The sequence below is a fragment of the Xiphophorus couchianus genome, chromosome 23 (assembly GCF_001444195.1).
Source record: "Xiphophorus couchianus chromosome 23, X_couchianus-1.0, whole genome shotgun sequence".
Taxonomy (NCBI): Eukaryota; Metazoa; Chordata; class Actinopteri; order Cyprinodontiformes; family Poeciliidae; genus Xiphophorus; species Xiphophorus couchianus.
In genome coordinates, this window is record NC_040250.1 from 12,931,938 (window position 1) to 12,953,678 (window position 21,741).

At 37.9% G+C, this 21,741-nt stretch overlaps 1 protein-coding gene across 2 annotated transcripts; it reads right to left on the reverse strand.

Annotated features, from left to right (window-relative positions):
• Positions 1–4,752: 4,752 nt before the first annotated feature.
• pcdh12 (protocadherin 12) lies at positions 4,753–21,522 on the reverse strand. 2 transcript variants are annotated; one of them, XM_028009078.1, is made up of 5 exons: positions 18,260–21,522; positions 14,513–14,601; positions 12,654–12,805; positions 8,033–8,200; positions 4,753–7,111 (listed from the first exon to the last, which is right to left on the reverse strand). In XM_028009078.1, exons 1-5 carry the CDS (start codon positions 21,110–21,112, stop codon positions 6,858–6,860), a joined length of 3,516 nt encoding a protein of 1,171 aa, XP_027864879.1. In that variant the 5' UTR covers positions 21,113–21,522; the 3' UTR covers positions 4,753–6,857. The 2 variants fall into 2 exon arrangements, with proteins under 2 accessions (XP_027864879.1, XP_027864878.1); XM_028009077.1 differs by having other exon boundaries at positions 14,513–14,604.
• Positions 21,523–21,741: the final 219 nt, after the last annotated feature.

A 21,741-nucleotide genomic window follows, 5' to 3' on the forward strand; every position in this document is an offset into this window, starting at 1 on the left:
CCTGAAGTTTATTTTCACATTCTTCACTGAAGGCCAGCATGATAGGATGGAGGGCATCTGTAAACTTGAATTTTTAACCCACTGAGTGTCAAGTGGATCAAGGTCTGGACTTTGACTGAGGCATTCAAATAAATAAATGTTGAACTCATCCCATTGTAGTTCTGGCTGAATGTTTAGATTTGTTGTACAGCTGGAACGTGAACCTCCATCCCAGACTCAAACCCTTTGGAGCCCCTTATAGTTTTTCTGTCAGGGTTGAGTTATATTTAGTTTCATCCATCTTATAATCAACTCTAGCCTGGCCATTGCCTTCCCATGCAATTCCACTCGGAAATAATTCTCACCTCCACCCAGCCTGGGCTTTCTCCCATTGACTGGGATTGTCTATTGTTGATTTTCGACTAGGCCAATCAGTGAACAAAAGGAGAAGTTGTGAACGATGACTGCGATTTTCTGCACTTTTTAAAGATTGTAGTCTGCCTGCAGTTTTAGAACTAGGAGTGGAGGAAGTAAACAAAGCCAGTTCGTATTGGCCAGCCTTCCAAATATTGAACTAACCTTAACTGATGCCTCGTTCAGCTTGATACTTCTCTCTTCACAGTGGAGGATGGTTGTTTACCATCCTCCACTGGTGAACAACCATTGGATGATGGTTGTTCACCAGTGTGGATGATCTGATGATCTTGATGCATCCAATTTGAAAAATCTGCGGTGTGGGGAGTGAGTACGGTTCTTATTTCTGCAATGAATTAGAGTATACGGTAGCGACTCAGTATTCTGAATATTGAAGCAAGTAGAGTAGAACAAGGGGCTGGTTTTTAACAGGCTAAGTGAACTCTGACAAGCTGCTTTGTCTGAAGAAAAGAGAACCATCCCCATTGTATTATTATTGAAGTTATCAGGGTGTTGTAAAGTAATGGTTTACCTCCACAAAAGCAATGTACACCTTACAAAAAGGGGAAGTTTAACCCAATCTTCAAATGTTTTTTTGGCTGTTTCTCTGATTAATGCTGTTCTTGCCCAGATTGTAAGTTTAAGTGGATGACCATACCAAGGTTTGTAGCTGCCACATACTCTTTCCATTTGTCAATGCTGGCCTGAGTATCTGCAAGATATTCAGAGTGTCATAACCCAGTCCTAATATAACATTTTGTACAACTTTCTCCCTGACCAGTTTCTTGGTCTTGATGCCTTTTATTCATTAGTGTTCTTTCACAAACTTCAGAGTTCTTCACAGAATAGCTGTACTGAAGTATTGTTAATTATTGTGGAACTTCTAAAGGAAACTGCTTCCACTTTCATTTAGTGGTGCCATAATGCAGGGCGTCGAATACAAATAAATGCAACAGTATTTTTAGATTTTCATTGGATAAAACTTAAAAGTCGCATATGATTCTTCTTTCCTGTTAAATTTTGGCAAATTTTGGTTTTGTGTCTCTCATAAAACCCAATTTGAAGTACTATAATTGACTCCAGAGGAGCTAAACTGCTCAGAAACTCAACAACTTAAGTCCACAAAATTTTGAGCTTGATGTGTTCAAATCGGATTTGTTTCCTCTCACTGATGCACAGACATCCAAGACAACTGTCAGTCGAAAAAGCTCAGCTTCAGTGCACCGTGTCATGTGCATACTGTCTCCGCAGTAACAGCTGTAAACTGCTCTGTGCGTCTGCAGAGCTCAGCAGGGAGCTGACAGGAATATCTGTGCGGATTGTCTTCTTACAGTCGTTTATTTGAAAAGCAGCTCAATAAAACGAGAAGCACAGATATTCTTCCCTGTCCTGTCTTACCAATGAGATGTTTCTCAAGCATATTTTTTTCTATATGATTGATTATCAATCATTTCCTGTTGTTCAGCTGCACTAGAATCATCTGGATCAGACTTTTGATGCTGCAGCTGTTCATTTGTGTGATGCTGCTGCCCTCCAGTGTTTCTTGCAGCTGTGGCAAAAATCATTTAATTAACTAACATACAGCACATAAGAGCATTAATTTTTTGCAGTTTAAATACATAACAGTTTCATCTGACCTTTCTCTTCCTTTACAGACGTTTCTTCATTTTATGAATATTATAGTTTTTTCAACTTAAATGTTAAAAAAATGCCAAATCTAACAGCACCAAGAAGATTTGAAAAGCAGTTTTTTTTGCTGTTTGTGCCTCCTGTGGTGGATGTTAGTATTTATTTAGATATTTTTTCTTAATTTACATTAACATTAGTTAGAGTTTACTTTAAGCTTAAGTTATTAATTTTATTTAGACATATATTTTATTATGAGTGCACAGTTTAGTTAGCATTTGTCTGAATGGTTTACTTACACTTGCACTTTTTGCTTTCAGGTTCTGCAAGCACAGACCGAAAACGTCGGCGTCGTGTGATGCATCGTGGATGGAATCAAATAAAGACGGTGCGTGACGCGTGACAATAACTAAAGAACATCCGATATACTACAGCATAACTGATGTAAAGCTGTAATAAAATGAAGGAAAACAATCCAAAATACTTTGTGTGCAAATGAAGCACAATTGTTTTTTTTTATTCCAAACAATTCTTGTCTGCATCTCTCTATTTCTTAGTGAAGGTTGAAAAATATTAAACACCTGTTGTTCCATAGTTGCTTTTTTATTAGATGTTTGCATGTATCTAGGGATGGCTTGGCTGTGGATTATTCCACAGCAGGTGAATCTTCTTTAACCTCCTGGGGTTCACTCAAAGCGCAAACATACCACATTTATGTTTGATTTTTTTTTTTTTTTTTTGGCCGCATTATTGCTCTTTACAAAGAAAATAATGATGTTGTTTTTAATCAAGCTTTTATTGGACTTTTTTGGTTTCTTTGTCTCTCAGTAGCTCGCATGTGGCACATTTAACAGTAGAGAGCGCATTAGCAGTTTCCAGATTTATCCTGTCTCTTCTTTCCTGCTTGTTATTCGACTCAATATGAAAGAAGCAGGTTATTGCTGCTCAGGCTAGGCCGGTATATCTTTTAAATTAATATTTCCTCTGAAGACTGAGATTCCTTTAAATGCACAGAGGTTAGTAGATGTTTCCAGTAGCATATCTAAAGCCAAACAGAAAGAAGTTAACTCCTTCCAATTACACACTCGGTCATAGAAACAGTGGCAAACAACCAGGGATATTCAGGAGAGAGCATTTTGGATTTGTTCTCTGCAGTTTATGCATCCGAAACCAAAAGTTCTGGGAGAAGCTGTTCAGATTTCCCTGCTCAGAAATAATCTGCAGATCATTTGATTGCAAAGACCTTTAAAAGTTTAATAGATATAAACAAGATATTTAATCAGAGATAAATGTTTTTGCTGTATTTTGCCAGAAATGATCAACTGTGTATAATTATTGGTCAGGTGATACTTTGGAAGTGAGCTGCTGAAATAACTTTGTCAACCTAATTAGCAAATGTACTGTTATAAAAATGAGATATCCATCTAGCCATTGATTATCTAACATTTTTATCTTTGCAGGGTCTCCAGCAGTCAATGAGTGAGACATAGAAAACTATGGGATCTTTCATGATTTTCTCATATTTAGTGGTTCCAGTCTCCTCTGGTGGGTCTGAAATGGGTTTCCTGCTTATCAAAGAGAGCATTTTTTATGTTCAATCTGTTTATATTTTTATTCAAATTTAAACACATTAGCTTCAGCTTAAAATGTTCTCGTTCTTGTATTTTTGAAATATTTATTTTGAATTGTATTGATTGTAATTTAATGTGATTAAACTGCCTCATTCATTTGCGTATTTGATTAACCTGGCTAAAAATAAACTTTATTTTCTTTTTCTTACTGCAAAGGAAATCCTATTATTTCCCTTGAAACATTCATGTTGGTGCAGACCCTTCAATAATCTTCAAAATTAGGGCTCAATCACATTTATTGTGTAACAAAGTGCACATTTGTTGGCTTGTTAGACAGTTTTGCAAATACTTGGGTGCAAATGAAATGTATACTAAGTAAATACTAGATGACTTTTTATCATCCGGCCACTTACCAGTGTAAATTAATGGCCTGGAGCTTAGAAAACACCTGGTATTAATTTCTCTCATCTTTACCATAACAGGTGACATCTATAAAATGTTTGCTCATATTTATTAAATGTGCAGTGGCAACAGAAGTTGTGTTTCAGTGGTGTTTATTAGAAACCAGGTAACACTGGAAAGCATTCATTCACTGTTAAACATGTCTGCCCATACTCTTAATGGTGTTCAGAGGATGCAAAGTAATGCTTGATACCATTTAATTATTGAACAAAAAGCTTTTCATAAGTTCCATAGTTTCTAGTTTTGTAATTCTGTTAGTTGTGTCTTCTTTTGCCTATTCACAGTTAGAAAACAGTGTAAATATACTGGGATAAATACAGTTCCCGTGAGAAGTTTGCTTCATTTTTGAGACAAATGTTGAATAAAACACATAACTTTCAGCATGTTGTAGATATTTTCTAATCCAGACAGGGACTAAATTGTACATGAACTCTTAAACATATGTATTTAGTCCCACTAATGTCGATTACTTGTCCCTAAGTAAGACGCAGAGAAGCCATACACTTTTTGTAGACTGACTGAATATTCAACCTTTCGTCTCTCCAGATTTTGTACAATTCAATTAAAGGGTTTGATTTTCTGTCGTAGTTTTTAAACATAATCAGAAGCTTAATGCTTGCCTGTTTTATCCATTCTAAAACCAGTTTGAATGCGTGTTTGGTGACCTTTCAGATTGAATGAAGAAGAGTGAAGATAAATATGTGTTTTAAGATTTTTTATTTGATCAGAAATTTCTCCTATTGGAGACTGATAAAGGAACCTTGAGACTCGACTTCTCCAAGTACATTTTAGGCCAGATCATAAACCTTCAGAAGCCATTTTGCCTGTCCAAGTGATCTGCTACAAATTTCAATCAAACTTGAATGTGGCAATTTGGATGCAGTGGCTGTTGAATATTTAAATAAAATGTTGGTTCTTCTCCCTGTCATTAGGAAAGTTATGATAGATTCAAATACGTTTGAAAATATAATCCTGGTTTTGGATTCATGCTAATCAGAAATATTCAATTTTATTCATTTGTTAGATTTTTTGCTTTCCTATTTAATTTTTTTGCTACTTTTAAATAGGTGATCAATAGTGTTTTCCTTTTGTGTGGATGAGCATTTTTGCCATCTTCATGGAGTGTAACAGCATGTTTTGAACTGCAGAGGGCGCACTGCTCCAACAAATAGACTGGACTCGATCTCTAAATCACAGAGTTTTTTATTTAGGCCCATTTGGGTTTTGACCATGTGTCAATTGAAACGAGACCGAGTGACCCTGTTTGACCTGAAATGACCCAGTGAGAAAGCCAAAAGGAAAGAGGCTGTCTCTGTAATAAAATGTTAATGTTTATGCAAACTGACTCTTCTATAGTTCAGATGGACAGAGTATAAAGATTCACATTTTATTGTAAATGTTACAAAAGTTAGTTTCCATTTAAAATACATTTTCATACTGAAGAAAAGTTTAACAAAAAAATATGTACAAAGTGCTGCTTGATCAACAGAAACAACTACATGTAAGACACTTTTAGGGAATTTAAACAATCACAATCTTTGGCCTGTTCTTCTTTTTGGATTTCAGCTCGATTTTAGTTCAGAGGAAAAAGAGAATGAAAACATTTCCCTCTGTTCCCCTTTGGACTTTATCAGGTTTTGACAGACAGAGATCACCTGCCTCCTTTCCTGCTTTGTAAGCAACATTTTGCAGGATTTCACTCCTTTCAAAAATGCTTCAACCCTTTAGATGCAAATCTAAGCAGATTTATTTCTGTTCAAACAGCCAGCATGATGAAAAAAGTGTTTTCTGTAACTGGAAAATTAACAGTTGCAAAGAGTAAACTTCACAGTTTGCATTTATAAAATGTATCTATGATTTGATATAAGTGGAAAAATGTAGATCTTTAATTTGATATCCTCTGTAGATTAAAAAAGATCTTTCTTTTCTCATCTGCATTGCGATTGACAAACTGCCTCCTTTTTCCATGAAAATGTTTTGAAAGCTAAAAACTATATAAGACAAAAAAGCCGCGCAAAGTTCAATGTGGCACCAAATATTTAAAGATTAAAATAAAAATAGCTAATATTGTTCTGATTTCTAGAACCAGACACTTTTGTGGATTAATTATTATTTGTTGAGCATAACTGACTTATTGCCAATGAATTTCATATTATTTTCCAACCATTTGTTCTAGTATTTAAAATACCACTCAGGAATCAATGACTTGTAAAAATTATCTTGATTTTTTTTCCCCACTTTTTTGGTTGTGCTATTACATTCTTAAAAACGATGCTAAACAAATGTATATAATTACTCTGTAAATTTGTATCCTTCTTATTTAACAGTAAATCCATTAGAGTGGTTAAAAAATTTAAAATAACACTGTTGCTGCTCTCGTCTTCGGTTATTTTTGTTTTGCATTTGTGAGCTCTAGTGTGTGATACAGTGACATCTAGCAACATATACTACAGTCTGCAACCAACTAAACACCTCGTACCTCATTCTCCATGAGTCTAAAGATAAAAAAAGGTTTTTAAGTAAAGAAGTACACATGCTTTATTTCAGTTCCACATTAGTGGTAATAATGAAGAAAGTTGGACTTTTAACTCTGCTAAGAAATCAGCCAAAAGCTGGAAAATTGACCACTTTGAAGGCATACTTGGGTCTTCCCTGGTATTTGCACAGAACTACTGAAAATGAGCTTTTAAAGTTAAGTAATTTTCAATTCATGGCTTTATACTTTAATTTCTTTAACCCCAACACTTCTGTCATTCTGGTCCCCACTCTGTTTAGTCTTCTGCGATGTTTGAATGCATGTAACAGTCATTGGTATTGATGTTTTGAGGCCACAGCCATGGCCGGCCTCTTTTCAGAGCAGTTCTTTTGGGCGCTGCCTCCAGCTGTTGCTGTCACGTCCAGACCCAGAGAGCGTCGGTACGCTGCTGACAGCCTGTACAGGACGTCAGGCCGAGGGCCTGGGTGGGCGTCGGCCTTCTGAGTCATCAGCATCTCAAACAATGTGCTGACCTCGGACAGCAAAGCTCCGCCCAGATGGTCATCTTTCTCTGGAGTTTTACCTGAAAAAGAGTGAGAGGTTGGAAAGTTTCTCCCTGCCAGCACTGAATGGAAAGCATGTTTACAATAAGATACATAAAAGACATGAGAAATTAATTTTTAACCAGTCTGGATTCATATATGCCACTGGGTGAACTCACAATTTACAGTGGCTGTTGCTGTTTTTCCACTTCTTCAAATCAGTGACAGTTTAGGATTTTATGTGATACAGCAACACAAATGTAGAACACAATTGTGAAGTGGAAATTGTTTATTTTTTTCTTACATTTTTTTCCAAGTAAGAAAAACTCATTCTGCATATTCCCACTGTGAAGCATGGTAGTGGCAGCATCAGGCGGTGGGGACATAGTTTTCATTAGCAGGAAAAGAGAAGCTGATCAGCATCGATGAGACAATGGATGGCGTAGAGGGCAAAACTGTTGTTAAAGGCTTAATACTGAGACTGAGGTGTAACTTCCAGCAGGACTACAACCTGAAACAACCAGTCAGACACCCAGCAGAATGAATTTGAATAAAGCCAGGATCTAAATCGAACTCTGAATCTCCATTTTATTTGATAATTATTGCTTACGTACATTGTCCACTCTTACTAGTATTAAGACATGTAAAAAAAAAAGCATTAAAACTATCCCTTTTTTATGTGCAAAGAGGGTAAAAAAACTTTCAGCTGCATTGCATTAAAACATGGCTGTAAAATCCAAAATGAATACCACACTTTTTGGATATTTATTTCTTAAGGATTGTGTTTTAATCTCTTTCCCTCCACTTAAATGTTTTGCACTGGTTTGTGTGGGTCTATCACATAAAATACCAATAAAATACTTTAAAGGTTGTTGCAGTTGAAGAAAAATATGTAGAAATGTTCTAGGGGACGGATACCGTATCTTGAAATAACTCTAATTTGTAGCTTTTGAAACATTTACCAAAGGTGGAGAATGACGAGGTGGAGTTCAGGCCATCCCGCGGCGGAAGCTCGCTTTCAGGAGACGGAGGACCATTGGGGACAAAGACGTTGTCGTGGTAATCGGCTGTGAGTGGCAGGGAGAGCCTGGCCATCCAGGCGGGGTCACTGATCTCTGAGAAAACATCATCTGTAAACAAAAAGAAAGACATTTTGTGCAACTACTGGGATTCTGAACACTTTGTTGACAGAAAACAGTTCGAAGTGTTAAGATTATTTACCAAGTCAAAGGTTTCTTTTCATCAGCAAGGTGAACATGTGGAAGGCATCTGACTGTGATTAGAATATTAAAGCTAACATGCATGTTCAGTTATTGGAAGGCAATGTGTGATTTAATACTAAATTGAATGACTATGCAGTCCAGGAGCCCTGAACTGCATGTGAAAGCGTGTTAATTTAGGCATAACAAAAATTCATTAAGACACAGTTTCAGATTTAGGGAAACTGCATTCTATTAATTAAAGCAGGAAAACAGCAGCATTTCATGTTTTTTATAGACATAAGGAACGCATTAGATCAACACAAGAATTAACAGCATGCTTTAAATCTTATTTCCCAGATAAAGTGATATCACATTAGTGATTTCTTCTATGTTATCTTTTTTTTTATAATTGACTTTGTTTTAGAAGAGTATTTATTGACACTGTGGGACAATGGTAGCCTCATTCTGGCCACTATTTATGCAAGTACCGGCACTAGTCAGAGTTTTTTGAGAATCTCTCCACCTCCTTGTAGTTGTGTAACTAAAACTAAAATCTGAGTTTGTTGCACATCCAACTCTACAAGAGCTGGTCAAATTGAAATAAAGTACCCTTTTATGTGTCCTGCTGGTTTCTATGTGCCTCCTCGCTGAGAACAAGGCAGGAAAATCAGGAAACAACACAGGGGTTTTATCTGGCTGATGTTAACAGGAGCTTCCTGCCATCTCTGGCATCCTTTCCTCTTCTGAGCATGCATTAAACATCACGTCCTCACTGAAGCAACAAACCTCCTGCAGCCGGAGAGTTCAGTCCCTTTAAGAGGCGTAAACACCGGGTGTGTCTGCGTGGAAAACACAGCAAGCCCAGCTTCTGACTCACAAACAAGCGGGCCACAGATGATTATATGGCTCATTTCATGCATTCACTAATGTTTTGTTTAAATCTCCTAATCTTTTTCCTTGCTCCCCATTACTTCATCCTGTTTATGTGCTGCTCTTCCTGCTGTGACAGCTTGAGTTCCTCTTTAAGCTATTTAGGTTTCATTTGATCTAATTTAGTTGAAAAACATGAAAGTTTTTCTCGACATGTAGCTGGAATCTGTTCTAGTATGAAAAGGACTGAGTCAGATTTAACTCTGTGCAACCCTGTCTTTTTCTAAAAATAATCTTCTAGGTTTTACTGTCTGAAAATATTCTCAGATATTCATTTAAAATACTGCTACTGGACATTCAAAGTTAACTGCACAAAAATCTAAGATCAAATCACTTTTTGGATTAAAATTTGTAATAGAAATGCCTTTATATATATACAGTATATAAAGGCAATATAAAATATATCAGTATGTGTCTAATGAATCTATGAAATAGAGAACTTTCATATTTTGAATAGAATTACTGGAATAAAATAACCATTTTATTATATTCTATTGTAATACATCATGTAAAAATGAACATATTTATTACATTAGATTACTGAAAAGTTCATTTATTAGTAACTCAGTTCATTAACTTAAATACAATATGGATTAATTATACTCAGACTGATATTTTAAAGGTTTGGTTTCTGTTATGATATGATTATGATATTCTGCCCACAGCCAATGAAAACACATTTAAGATTTGAATACTGCATTAGACCAATAAAAACAAAACACTGAAAAGTCTGTTTAGTACCTGGTTAATGGTAATAAACATTGTAACACTAATTTTAATTTATTACTGTACTTTATATATACAGATTTCATGTTAAGTCACAAAATATAGATTATACTCTGTTGATACAACAAGCCAGAAGGACATTTTCTGCTGGGAGAAGTTTGCTGCTTATGTTTTCATGACATGTTGATTATGGTATTTCAAACTGAATTGAACTGAATTGAATTGAATTGAATGAACTATTTATCCATCCATCCATCCATTCATCCATCCATCCATCTGTCCATTTTGCCTTAACACAATGCACCTACATCTCTTTCCTTTTCAAATATTTGTTTTTAATTTTGAGAATTTTTTTAAAATTAGGTTTTCACTTCAACTTTACATATTTTATGCTACACTCTGAAGCATGGTTATATTTTTATCTGTGAAAAGTGTTATCTAAATAAAATGTGCTTAATTACACTGTGGACCAAATTAATTTCACTTGTATTATTGATACTATTTATGTGGAGATTAATCATTTATAATAGGGGAGGGTTTTGGCTCTCGCTGCACAATGACAGACTTTGAGGTTGGTGTTTAATAAATGAGACATTTAAAAGTGAAAAATAGTTTGTAAACCTAGACAGATGTTTTCCTCACAATAAGGAGAGACTACATATTTCATTGCACTATGGCATCTGTATGAAAATCCAGAAATAGGTTGTCCCATCAGCCACTAAATGAATGTAATTGATTAAAATCTTTCTCAGCTTTGACTAATCAAAAACTGTTGGTCTCCTTCATCTAACCACAACCAGATGTGGGGACTGTAATGTACCATCACACACAGAAACACACACTGACGTTTTCACCCAGAGTGGTTTAAACCGCCCCTGAGTTAACCCCTTCAAACTTCTCCTTTCCACTCATTATGTAGCAGCATTAACACAACAATCCTTCATCATACAAATTATCCTTAAAGGATGAGAAATTCAAAGTTTTAGGCTATTCTTCAGATATAAAATTTTTATCACTCATTCAGTGTTTGTTGGTTGTAAAATAAGTTCAACATAGCCTTTAATTTTGGTAATCAACTGTTTCTCTGTGTGGAGTTTTGACCCGACTAAACTACACATATTTTTACCCTAAAATGTAAAGAAAGAGGCAAATTTTGTCTGTGAATCATTCAAGTAAAGAAAATGAATAATGCTGTAGAATAATGCAGCTTTCAACACAACCTGATTGATCCCAGGTCTCAGGTGTGCATTACACTCATTTCAGCCCCTTCAGGCCAAAAGATGAGTCAACCATCACACACACAAGAAAAACACACTCCCACTCACTCTTTTGTTTCTCTCTCTTCCGACGAGTCATAAAGTGAAGCTTGGCCCGCCATCATCAGGCAGTAAACCCCCCTGATCGCCTGGAGGCTCCTGCAGCCTCCAAACCACAATACCAGGAAGAAACTGTTTAACACACGAACTATGTGCACTCAGACGCCTGTGTTCTTCATGCCACTGAGAAAGTCCCGGCTAAACAATGAGTTGCAAGTGTGTTTGAGGTTTAGCAGCTGAAGCATGTTGGTTAGTTTGATGAAGACTCGCCAATACATCCAAACACAAATGTCTAATGATCTTCTTCCAGGTTGAAGACACAAAAACTTTATAGTTTGGATATACAAGAAAAACTCTTCTCTCCCAATTGGTTCTGCAATATTGTTTCTTTGGGAATTTTTCACATAAATCCATATATGCTGTATTCATTGTCCAGCTGCAATACTCACCATCATACTCAAGTGGCAATGAATTTCAGAATAATTTGTCATAAAATGGCAATTTGATAATGGGACACAAATTATGAAGCATGGAGGATCTTCCACATTTGTAGTTTGATCAAAGTGGTTTGGAAATAGCAAAAACTTACATATTTTATTAGTCTTCAGATTTTCTATATATTAACTGACAGTTATTTTTTATTTTGTTTATTAATTCTTTGTACATTTTGTCAGCGTCACACACAGTATCTGGTGTTGTTGATGTGGTTAGTAACACAATCATCAGTTTGAATCTGAAAAATGTTACGAATGGGTGCAGAGATTCCAGAGGAAGACTGTTTTCCTGTTATTTCCTGCTGCCTTCCTGTTTTCTTCTTTTTGACATGTTGATTGTAAGAGAGCAGTCTGTATGTTGTCTGCACGAGCCAAAGTATGTCACAGCCCGTGCAGACAACTGCTTTTTTAATCTGGGGATTTTACATTGACCCAGGGTTTTTAAAACCCTAGAACGATTGAACCAAAACAATAAAACAGCAAGTAACAGACCAAAAATAGGCATAAGCACCCATAACATTCACAACTGGTAGAATTCATGTTGTTAACATTACAAACAAAATCCACTTTTGCTGTGTTTAAAGACATCAGCTTTATTTTACTTGAATGACTCTTCAGCTGAAATAATACTTTTTATTGAAGACCTACAACTAGAACAGTCATTCACGTCTCTGGAAAACAACGCACTTTAAGCGGCTTTTTAAAGTGCGGTTTCTTGGTAATAAATTATTGGTAATAAAATATGCTTAATATCTACAGCTTATACTCAGAATTCCCCAAGAAATTATTGATATACCAAATAATGTTCATTGTTTTGAGTGTGCGAACTTAAATTTAGAACATACCATATTAAGTTTGCGCTAACATCTTCTGTAAGTGTGATTTCTTTTTTAAATGTATCTTATAACATGTTACCTGGGCTGTTGAGCAGGTTATTGAGGCCTTCTTCCAGCTGTGGATCTATGGGTGAGTCTCTTCCTGCTTCCCAGTCCACATCACCAGCCTCACTCTCTCCATGCCCACTGTCTTTGGTGCTCTGCCAATCTGAGCAGTCGTGACCTCCATATCTGCAGACAAATATAAGAAAACGTTGATTAATTTCGTCTGATTTGCCATTTTTAAAATCAAATATATCAAATATCCAGATCCTGTAAATTGAAAGACTGAAGTTTGAAAAGTTCTTATCTGTAGTGAACAGAAATGGATAAAGATCCTTGGAAATTGCACAACAGTTGGATGACATTTAAAAAAAAGAAGCAAAACTAGGTAATTAAATGGACCAGATGAATATCAGAAATTGCACAGTTCAAGCCAGCTGTAGCTAAAACCAGCAGTAGTTGTGTACCCCTTTAATTATACTAAATTTGACTGAAATCTGTTTTAGATGAATATTCTCATTCGCAGGTATCTTTGTTAATTTATTTAACTTTATTTATACTGCAAAAACTGGGAATCGACTGAATGTATCAAAATCACAGAAGTTATACAGTAAAAACTAATGTTTAACTTTAGTTAGAAGGTACATTTGCTTTCATTTTGTAAATATTCATTCAAGATTTGTCAAAAAAATGCGTTTATTTTCCCTAATTGTTGCTTTGGTTTTTACTTGAAACATCCATCGTAATTTAAGTGTTTACTGTGATGTTTACATAATGTGTTTCTTTACAATAAGCATTATTTCTTTTCAGTTCAAGTTGTATCACCTTTTCCAGTAAAAGTCAATCAAACCTTGTTTTAGCAACCTATTAGCATGCAATCATCCTTCAAAGATTTATCTACCCAGCAACTGCAGCCAAAAACAAGTTTACTGTTCTTGTATTGATGAACAATCCAATGATTTGTTGGGTACAAATCATTTATAGCCACACAAAATCACAAGCAGGATAAAAGATCTTTTTGAATAGTTTTGATATTTAGTTTTTTTACTCTCATTGAAGCCTGAAGAGACTGAGCTCATAAAAAGACAAAAGAATTATTTTAATCTGATAAAGAACAAGTTTGTTCAAAGGTCTTCATGAGTATAGGAAGGCCTTTGTGTGTGCAAACTGAAGCACTGTGTGCATCAAGGTGACGTCAGCTCACATCTCATCTCTAATCAACACTGAGGTAGGGGTAACTGTCAGCAAATCGGAATCACTCCAACAAAGCCGTTTTAACCTGCCTTCATGCACAAAAGCACTTCAGCTCTCAGAGGTTAAGAGACACTCTTCCTGTGACTTTGACTGTTTGCCTTTTTGTCCTGTTTGTCTGTTGCTGTTATTTCAGTCTCAGTAGGTCAGTTGGTCAGAAATACAGCAGAAGGCATTTACCTGTTTCAGTTTTGGTCTTTGACCACTTAAAGTATAAACAAAAGTTAAAGGTTGAAGGACAGATAACAAAGCAACTGTACGTGCGGTCCATACTTTGGCTTTGAAAAGTTTATTTTAAAGTTTACCTCAGCAGCATACAAGAGACCTTGCAGGCAATAAAACCTGATCTCCTCTGCAGTACACTTCAATCTCCATCACAACAGCTCATGAAAAAACATCTGTAAGTTCTTTAAATTGGTGGCATTCTCCTTTAATGTCAGTGTGTCCTAACAGAGGAATCCTCGTTTGATCTGAAAACGCACCGATGATCACAACCTGAGACCTGCAGCCAGCTGGCGCTAACACAAACCTCAGCTGATGAAAAGAAAAGAGAAAAAAAAAACACAAATCTGGACCTCGTCTTTAAAAGGAAAAATAATAATAACAATCAACTTCAGAGGGTAAAAGGGGAAATTTCTTACATACCTGCCGTTCCGATGGGAATACTTGTTTCCGCGGAAGTTTGTCCTTGGTTGCAGCTGACCCTGACGGAGCAGGGAGAGGAGCTGAGAGATCTGCTGCAGGAGAGAAGAGAAACAGAAGGGAATAATAAATATGAATTTCTCTCATTTCAGCATTTTTTTTTCTCGAGTTCTCAGGTTACCTAACCCAAAAAAAAAACACAATAACACATTCTAAGTATATGAAAAGTATTTTTATATTTATATTTTAGTATTTTAATATTGTTACTGTTGAACTCAGATATGGTTTAGTTTTTATATTTGTACTTTTTGAAGTGGTCAGTCACACCTCCTATAACTGGTCAGATGCAGCATGATTGAAGTCAAATTATGTGAAACATTTAAAGCACTTTAAAGGATAAGAGAGCTGCACCATGGTCAGATGTTCGTAATGCTGCATCGCATTTGGAAGGACCAGGTTTAAAATTGAGAGGAATGGAGAGATTCTGCTAAATCTGATTTTATATGGTTTTCTTCAGTTTGGAGCATCTTCATGACAGCCTTGAAGGTCACATTGAAAAAGAAATAAATATCATTTTACAAGAGACAAAAGTCAAACTCTAGAAGCTCAGACTAAGTATGTGATGATGGGGTCAGTCAGGTTTGTTGATAAGTTTATTTTGCTGTTTTGCATTTAATCAGACAGAACAAGCGTGCTTTAGGTTTTGACCAGTTAAACAATGAGTGCAGCTTTTATTTAGATGAAGGCACCCAGTTAAACAATGAGTGCAGCTTTTATTTAGATGAACTTTCTTTTGCTTTGTTTCAGAGTTACAGTGTGAGAACCGAGCTCATTTGTCCATCTCACTGCTCGCAGTTTTCTGCTGACAGCTCTGTTATGCAGCGGATACACACTGCTCTCCAGAGAGGAAAAATACACACACAAGCAAAGGTGAGTGTGTATACTCATATTTGACTTTTGTAACCATGATTGTTGTGTGTTTTTGCACGTGCATGCCACTGTGGTGACAGGAAATGGCCTCTACGTAAAAGCCCATTCTTCTCTTGCTCGGCTTCCTTCCAGGATGGACAGAGAAATATTAGTGTGTGTGTTGTGTGGAGGTGAACAGTGAGTCTCAGACTTTCCGGCCGTCCAGTAGGCCTCTTCCTTTGTGACCTCAAGGGAGGCAAGAAACATCTGAGGTGTGATGAGTGCCAACTGGGACGACTGGGAGGGTTCTGGAAGAAAGCAAAGCTTGGCACAAACTAAGAAAGCCTCTTCCTGTCTGATGAAAATCACGTGAGGGCTTTGGGGCTCGTTGCAGTCTTTGTCCTCTGTCTGCTGGGCGTTGGTGGTGACTTTAGACCTCAACAAGGTCTAAATTTGCTAAAACATTTACTTCCTATAAAATTCAGTTAAACTTTCAGTAATTAAGTTTTATTAATTAAGGAACTAATTACAGTCTTTCTTTAGATGCCAACGCTCTTTCTACTCTGGTCAAATAGTCACAAAAACTTTTTTATTGGACCCAATAAAATATGACTTTTTGAAAACTTTTGCTTGAAAGTCTAGATTATATTCAGAGGTTTGCACACTGAACTGTCAACTAGTCAAGGCGGCACTTCTAACACACTGCTTCCTTGTGTTGACATCACAGAAAAGGGGAAATAAATGAGCCAAGATATCAACAAGAGAATCGTGAACCTGAACAAGTCTGTTCCATTCTAGGGTACAATTTCCAGTTCCCTCGAGAAACCATGTTTATCTGTCTCAAGAATTATTTTGCAAATATTCAAAACATGAGTATTTGCAGCCATCACGCCCTTTAGGATGGAGACAAGTTCTGTGCCCCAAAAACTGATGTGTTTCAGGGAAAATGTGGGCATTAACTCCAGAGCATAAGCAAAGTGCCTTGTAAAAATGGTGGTTAAATTTGTGTCATTAATCAGTGAAAAAACTGATATACAAAATGGGACAAAAAGCCATTCCACAAAAGCAACATAAAAAGTCTGATTTCAGTTTGCAAATGGACAAAGAGCTTCATTTTGGTCTGATAAAAGTGAAAAAACGTGTCTGAACTTGAACTGAGTCAAAAAAATGTTATCTGAAGCATATAATACAGCAAATAGAAATAGAGAAACTAACTGTGACATAACAGCATAAGTTTAGTCAGAATCAGTGTCAAGCAGTTGTGAAGTATCAAACACTCACATTAATTGAACAAAATAATTTAGAAACCCATCACTGCGTTTTCAGAAGTTATAGGAAAATTACTAAAAGTCTGTGCAAACCATAGAAAACACTGGGCACTCTTCTACTTTTATTTTTAGTCATTTCTATTTATGTTTGGAAGCATTAAACATACTATAGGTTTTGTTCATTATTGTTACATAGTTTCTGATAAAAAATAAAATAAAATCATTGCCTAAGACATCTGAAACCCCTTTATGCCTCAATGATTTCTGAGGTAGTGGACTAAACATTGGTAAAAACTGTAATGTAAGGTTTTCAGGCACTAGTCACATCAGTGTAAAAAATCTGCTAATCTCTGAAAGACCTTCAGAACAAACTATTGATAAAAACCACTTAAAAAATTACAAGTCAGGCATTTGTATTGAGTGTTAAATCAGCTGCTAACTGAAATAAAATGAATAAATGGTTTTCATATAACACGTAATTCCTCAGATATTATTTATAGTGTGTTACGTTATTGTTAATTCCCTGCAGACTTAGCGTCTGCAGCTGAGCGTCTCCTCTGATTGTGGATCTGAGCTGTTTTCAGACTGATCTGTTTTTCTTCCCTCCTGCTGCAGCGCTCTTCAGTAAAAGTGATTTGGGGGTCATTTATCAGCAACAGAGTGGCGTGTCAGGGCGGTTTTAGCTTACACTACAAACACATCACAGCTTACTTTGGCTGACTCCAACCCCCATCGTCCTCCTCCTTCTCCAGGCTTCAGAATGAGTCAGATACATGATATTCAGTAAGAAAACGAATGTCACAGTTAGTCAGGGGGCATTTTTTTCTGTGACACACGAGTACCTGAATATGCTGGCTGCTTTAGGCTTCATGGTGATCCATCAGCTAGTCACATTCCCCCGCCCCCTCCCTCCCTTTACTCCAGCCTTTAGGGCGTCTGAATAAGCCATCATACACGAGGTAGAAAAAGGATGGAGGCTGCTGGAAGGGAAGCTGCTCTGTCTGCACAAGAGACGAAGGGTGGGGGTTAAGGGGTGTGGGGCCTACATCTTTGCTCTCTAATGGACTTCACTTCAGATTAATCTCAAAGCCTGCAGGGGGGACACTTAATTACTTGAACACTAACTGTAAGCACATGTTAAAATAAATGTGATCACACAGATTTTAGATCTGAGTAAATGGCATTTAAATGAGAGTGAGCAGCAGTAGCCGTGCATTAGCCTTAATGTTTGAGCTACAGCAGAGAATGTAAATAAGAAGACATTAAAGAATCATCCGGTGGATTAGTGAAGTCTTTAATGTCCAACAGATGGGCATATTTATCAATTCAACTTGATGTGCTCTGCCATGAATGTTACTTCTGAACCTATAATAGATCGTTAAACCTTAAAGGTATGATTCAAAGAGTTTAGATAAGACACTACAGGTTAGTTTCACTCCCATTTTGCACATTATCATAAAAATGAAAAATTTATGACTAGATAGATAGACAGACAGACAAACAGACAGACAGATAGCCAGATAGAAACAAGAATCTCTGAGGTAGTGAATGTTGTGATGAAGCTACAACTCACCTGCACCTCTGGGGAAGCTGAGGAAAGCTCGATGGTGTCTCCAAATGCAGCCATGGAGAGACGAACCAGGTTTCGAAGCATTTGCTGGTGTTCTGCATCTTGCTGACCATCTGACATTTTCGGCCTCCTTAGAGTCGCCTGGGACGTCGAACGCTGAGAACGTGACTCTTCGCTTTCTGGGTGCAGCTTATTACGCTTCAAGGTGCTAAAATGTGACAGCGAAGAAGAGGACGAGGAAGGGTTTCTGGTTTTACAGAGGGTCTGGTATGATGTAGCTGGTGTCAGGGTCAAACTCCCATCAAGTTCAATATTTCCAGGTTTCCTAAGTGTTTTGCAGTGATGGCCAACATGCTGAGGGGAATCCACTTCCGGGTAGCTTTGGGAATGGAAGTTGTTGTTTATAACCGATGGTATGAAGTTATACTCTCTCTCGGTTTGTTGATCTTCTGGTAGTGGAGCAGGAGTGAGAGGCTGGACCTCACTGTCTTCCTCAGACGGCTCTTCTTTGTGCCCTCGGATCACTGGAATTAGCTGGATGTCAGATTTTCTGATGTTCTTTTGTGGCCTTCGAGGATGCCGGGTGTAGCTGGATTCAGCCTGTCTGCAATTGTAAGCATGGTTGTCCCGTTTCTCGGGTCGGCAAAATGTTGTCACCAACGCGATGGCCAATAGAAGAAGCAGGCATGTGGCACCCAAGCAGATGGCCATCATCATAGTAAAGCTAAGTTGCCCTCTGTTTCCAGGTGAAGAGTTCTTCAAGTGGTCCTGGAGATTGATGAAAGTTACCTCCAGAGTCGCCTCAGTCTTGTAGCTGGGAGTGCCCATGTCAGCTACAGACAGCTCCATCTTAAAAGTTCTCCCAATCAGCTCTGTGGCATTGGTGGCATTTATAAAAAGCTGCCCTGTATCTTCATCCATCCAGAACAAGCCATTTGTGTTTCCATTTGAAATGATGTACTTTAGCTGTCCATTGAGTCCCGAGTCTGGATCTTCGGCTTTTATCGTTGATGCAGGAAAGCCATTGAATCCATCCAAAACTGAATGACTGATCGGCAGAGAAGTGGGTTTTTCTTCTGTGTCATTTCCAAGCTCGGTCACAATCTCCCCTTTGTGTGCATTCACAGGGATGCTCACAGAAACCACCCCGTTTCTTGGTTTTGGTTCCTTGATGACTGGAGCATTGTCGTTTAAATCCTCAACATTAATCTGGACTGTCGTCGAACCAGTTAGTGGCGGATGCCCATAGTCCACAGATTCAACTATAAAAGAGTAGCTCTGAGATTCCTCATGGTCTAAGCTTCGGAGTACCCTTATGATTCCAGTTGTTGGGTGTATGGAGAAACTTTTCTGGTCACTAAGTTTCTTTATTTTGTAAGAAACCTTTCCATTGAGTCCCTGGTCATCATCACTGGCTTTGACTTCAAGAACTGCATCCTCTTCAAAATTGTTTTCCTTAATTGAAGTCGTATAAATAGATTTGAGAAATGCTGGTGCATTGTCATTCTCATCTAGAACAGAAACTGGCAAGTTTTCAATAGTAACTAAAGATGGACTTCCATGGTCCTGAGCAATGAGTTTGATGTTATAATTATTAACCTTCTCCCGATCCAAGGAGCCATTTGTTACAATCAAATAATTAAAATTATCGCTGGATTTAAGACGGAAGGGCCCTGATCCTTCTTGAATAGTCAGGCTCACTTCTCCATTTTTTCCTGAATCTGCATCATAAACTGTCACCAGTACAAGAAACGTATCAATCGGAGCTCCTTCCCTGACAGTGGGGACAGCTGAGGTGGGTGAAAGCCATTTTGTGCTAATTCTTGGTGCGTGATCATTTACATCTACAAGCTTGATATGTAGCTTGCAGTGAGTTGGCATGCTATTGGGACCATGATCAATGGCCTGTATGTTGAGCACAAAGGATGGCTCCCTCTCATAGTCCAGAGGAGCCTTTACAATCACCTCTCCAGTCTGTGAATCCACATGGAAAAGTTTTTGAAACTCTGCTGGTGTGTGTTTACTGAACCAGTACTTCACCTCACCATTGGCACCTAGGTCTGGGTCAGTTGCTGTAAGCTTGAAGATGGTTGTCCCAGTGGGTGTATTCTCACTTAGAGTCACAGTTGGACTGCTCTCCTCAAAAGCCGGGCTGTTGTCATTTGAGTCCTGAATCACAACATGGACAGACATGCTCCCGGACTTTGGTGGGCTCCCTTTATCGTACGCTACCAGGATCAGGTCAAAAGAGTCCTGAACCTCCCTGTCTAATTCTTTGATAACCACCAGCTCTGCTTGTTTTGACCCACCTGAACCATCTGTCACATCCAAAGCAAAGTGCTGATTGACTGATAGGGAATAGGTCTGGAGGCCGTTGGGCCCTGCATCGAGATCAACAGCTCGATCTAAAGGGATTCGCATACGAAGGGGGGCAGTCTCTGAGATCTCCACCTCCTGTGTGGTGTTGGGGAAGCTGGGACTATGGTCGTTTAGGTCCATCACTTCAACACAGATCCTGAGGCAGTTCACAGAGCCTCTTTTTCTGTAGAGAACACTGAAGGCCACCTCGCAAAGGTCTGATATCCGGCACAGCGCCTCCCTGTCCAGTCGACCTTGGGTGGCGATGACCCCATCTCGAGCCGTGACAGAGAAAGGAAGGGCCTTTACCTGCTCCACCACCTGGAAATCCTCCAGAGGGCCGACTTCATCCCTCTGACGGAGGTCGTCCAACAGACGGCCGACCCGAGTTCCCGACGGCTGCTCCTCCCAAACCCGGTAATGGATAATTATTGAAGATGACTCAGAGCAGAGAGTCCCAGAGGAAAAGCTCAGAACCAGAAGCAGAGCCAGCAGCATAGTGACATAGAGTAACAATTACCTTTTATACACTGGCTAAGCTAATTTTTTTTTGACAATAAATAAGATGGTAAATTGACTTTTTCTATTAAAAATCAATTAAGCTAATTTAATAGTAAGTATTAATATTTTTAACAAATACTAGTTTCTGTCATAAAAAAATTCTATTAGAAAAACTGACTACAGCCACAAAACTATAGAAAATATGTAGTTTTGCAAAAAAGAAAAAGAAAAAAAACACAAAGCTATAAAAGAAAACTTCCAGTTGCTTTAGAAAAAAACATATCAGAAACCCAGAATGAAGATATCATCATTTCATTCCCCATAACCTCTAGCCTCTGTCTGCCTGCTGTTACTCACAGCTGCTGGCGTCCCTGCCTCTCAGTTCATCCTCAACTCAGGAAAGTTTTCCTCCAAGTGAGAAAGTTTTGATATGTGTTTCCACATGCCAGCAGGGGCGCCGACCAATCAAAAATAAGGAGGAGGGCCACATGCAAATAAGCCGCAACTTGACACAAAGAAAAGCCCTCCTGCCCTGAGGAAACTCAGTGCTTTCACAGAAACATGACACTGCCTCTCCATCACTTAAACCCCCTCTGCCCTTCCAAAGATCTGTGTAAACTCATCAC

Bases quoted from the DNA above. Each gene is read 5' to 3' on its own strand.
- pcdh12 (XM_028009077.1), bottom strand. From the start codon at position 21,112: ATGCTGCTGGCTCTGCTTCTGGTTCTGAGCTTTTCCTCTGGGACTCTC. The intron at 12,806-14,512 runs GTATGTAAGAAA...ATTTGTCTGCAG, and splicing joins TATTCCCATCGGAACGGCAG to ATATGGAGGTCACGACTGCT. The intron at 8,201-12,653 runs GTAACATGTTAT...TTTTGTTTACAG, and splicing joins TAACCTGCTCAACAGCCCAG to ATGATGTTTTCTCAGAGATC.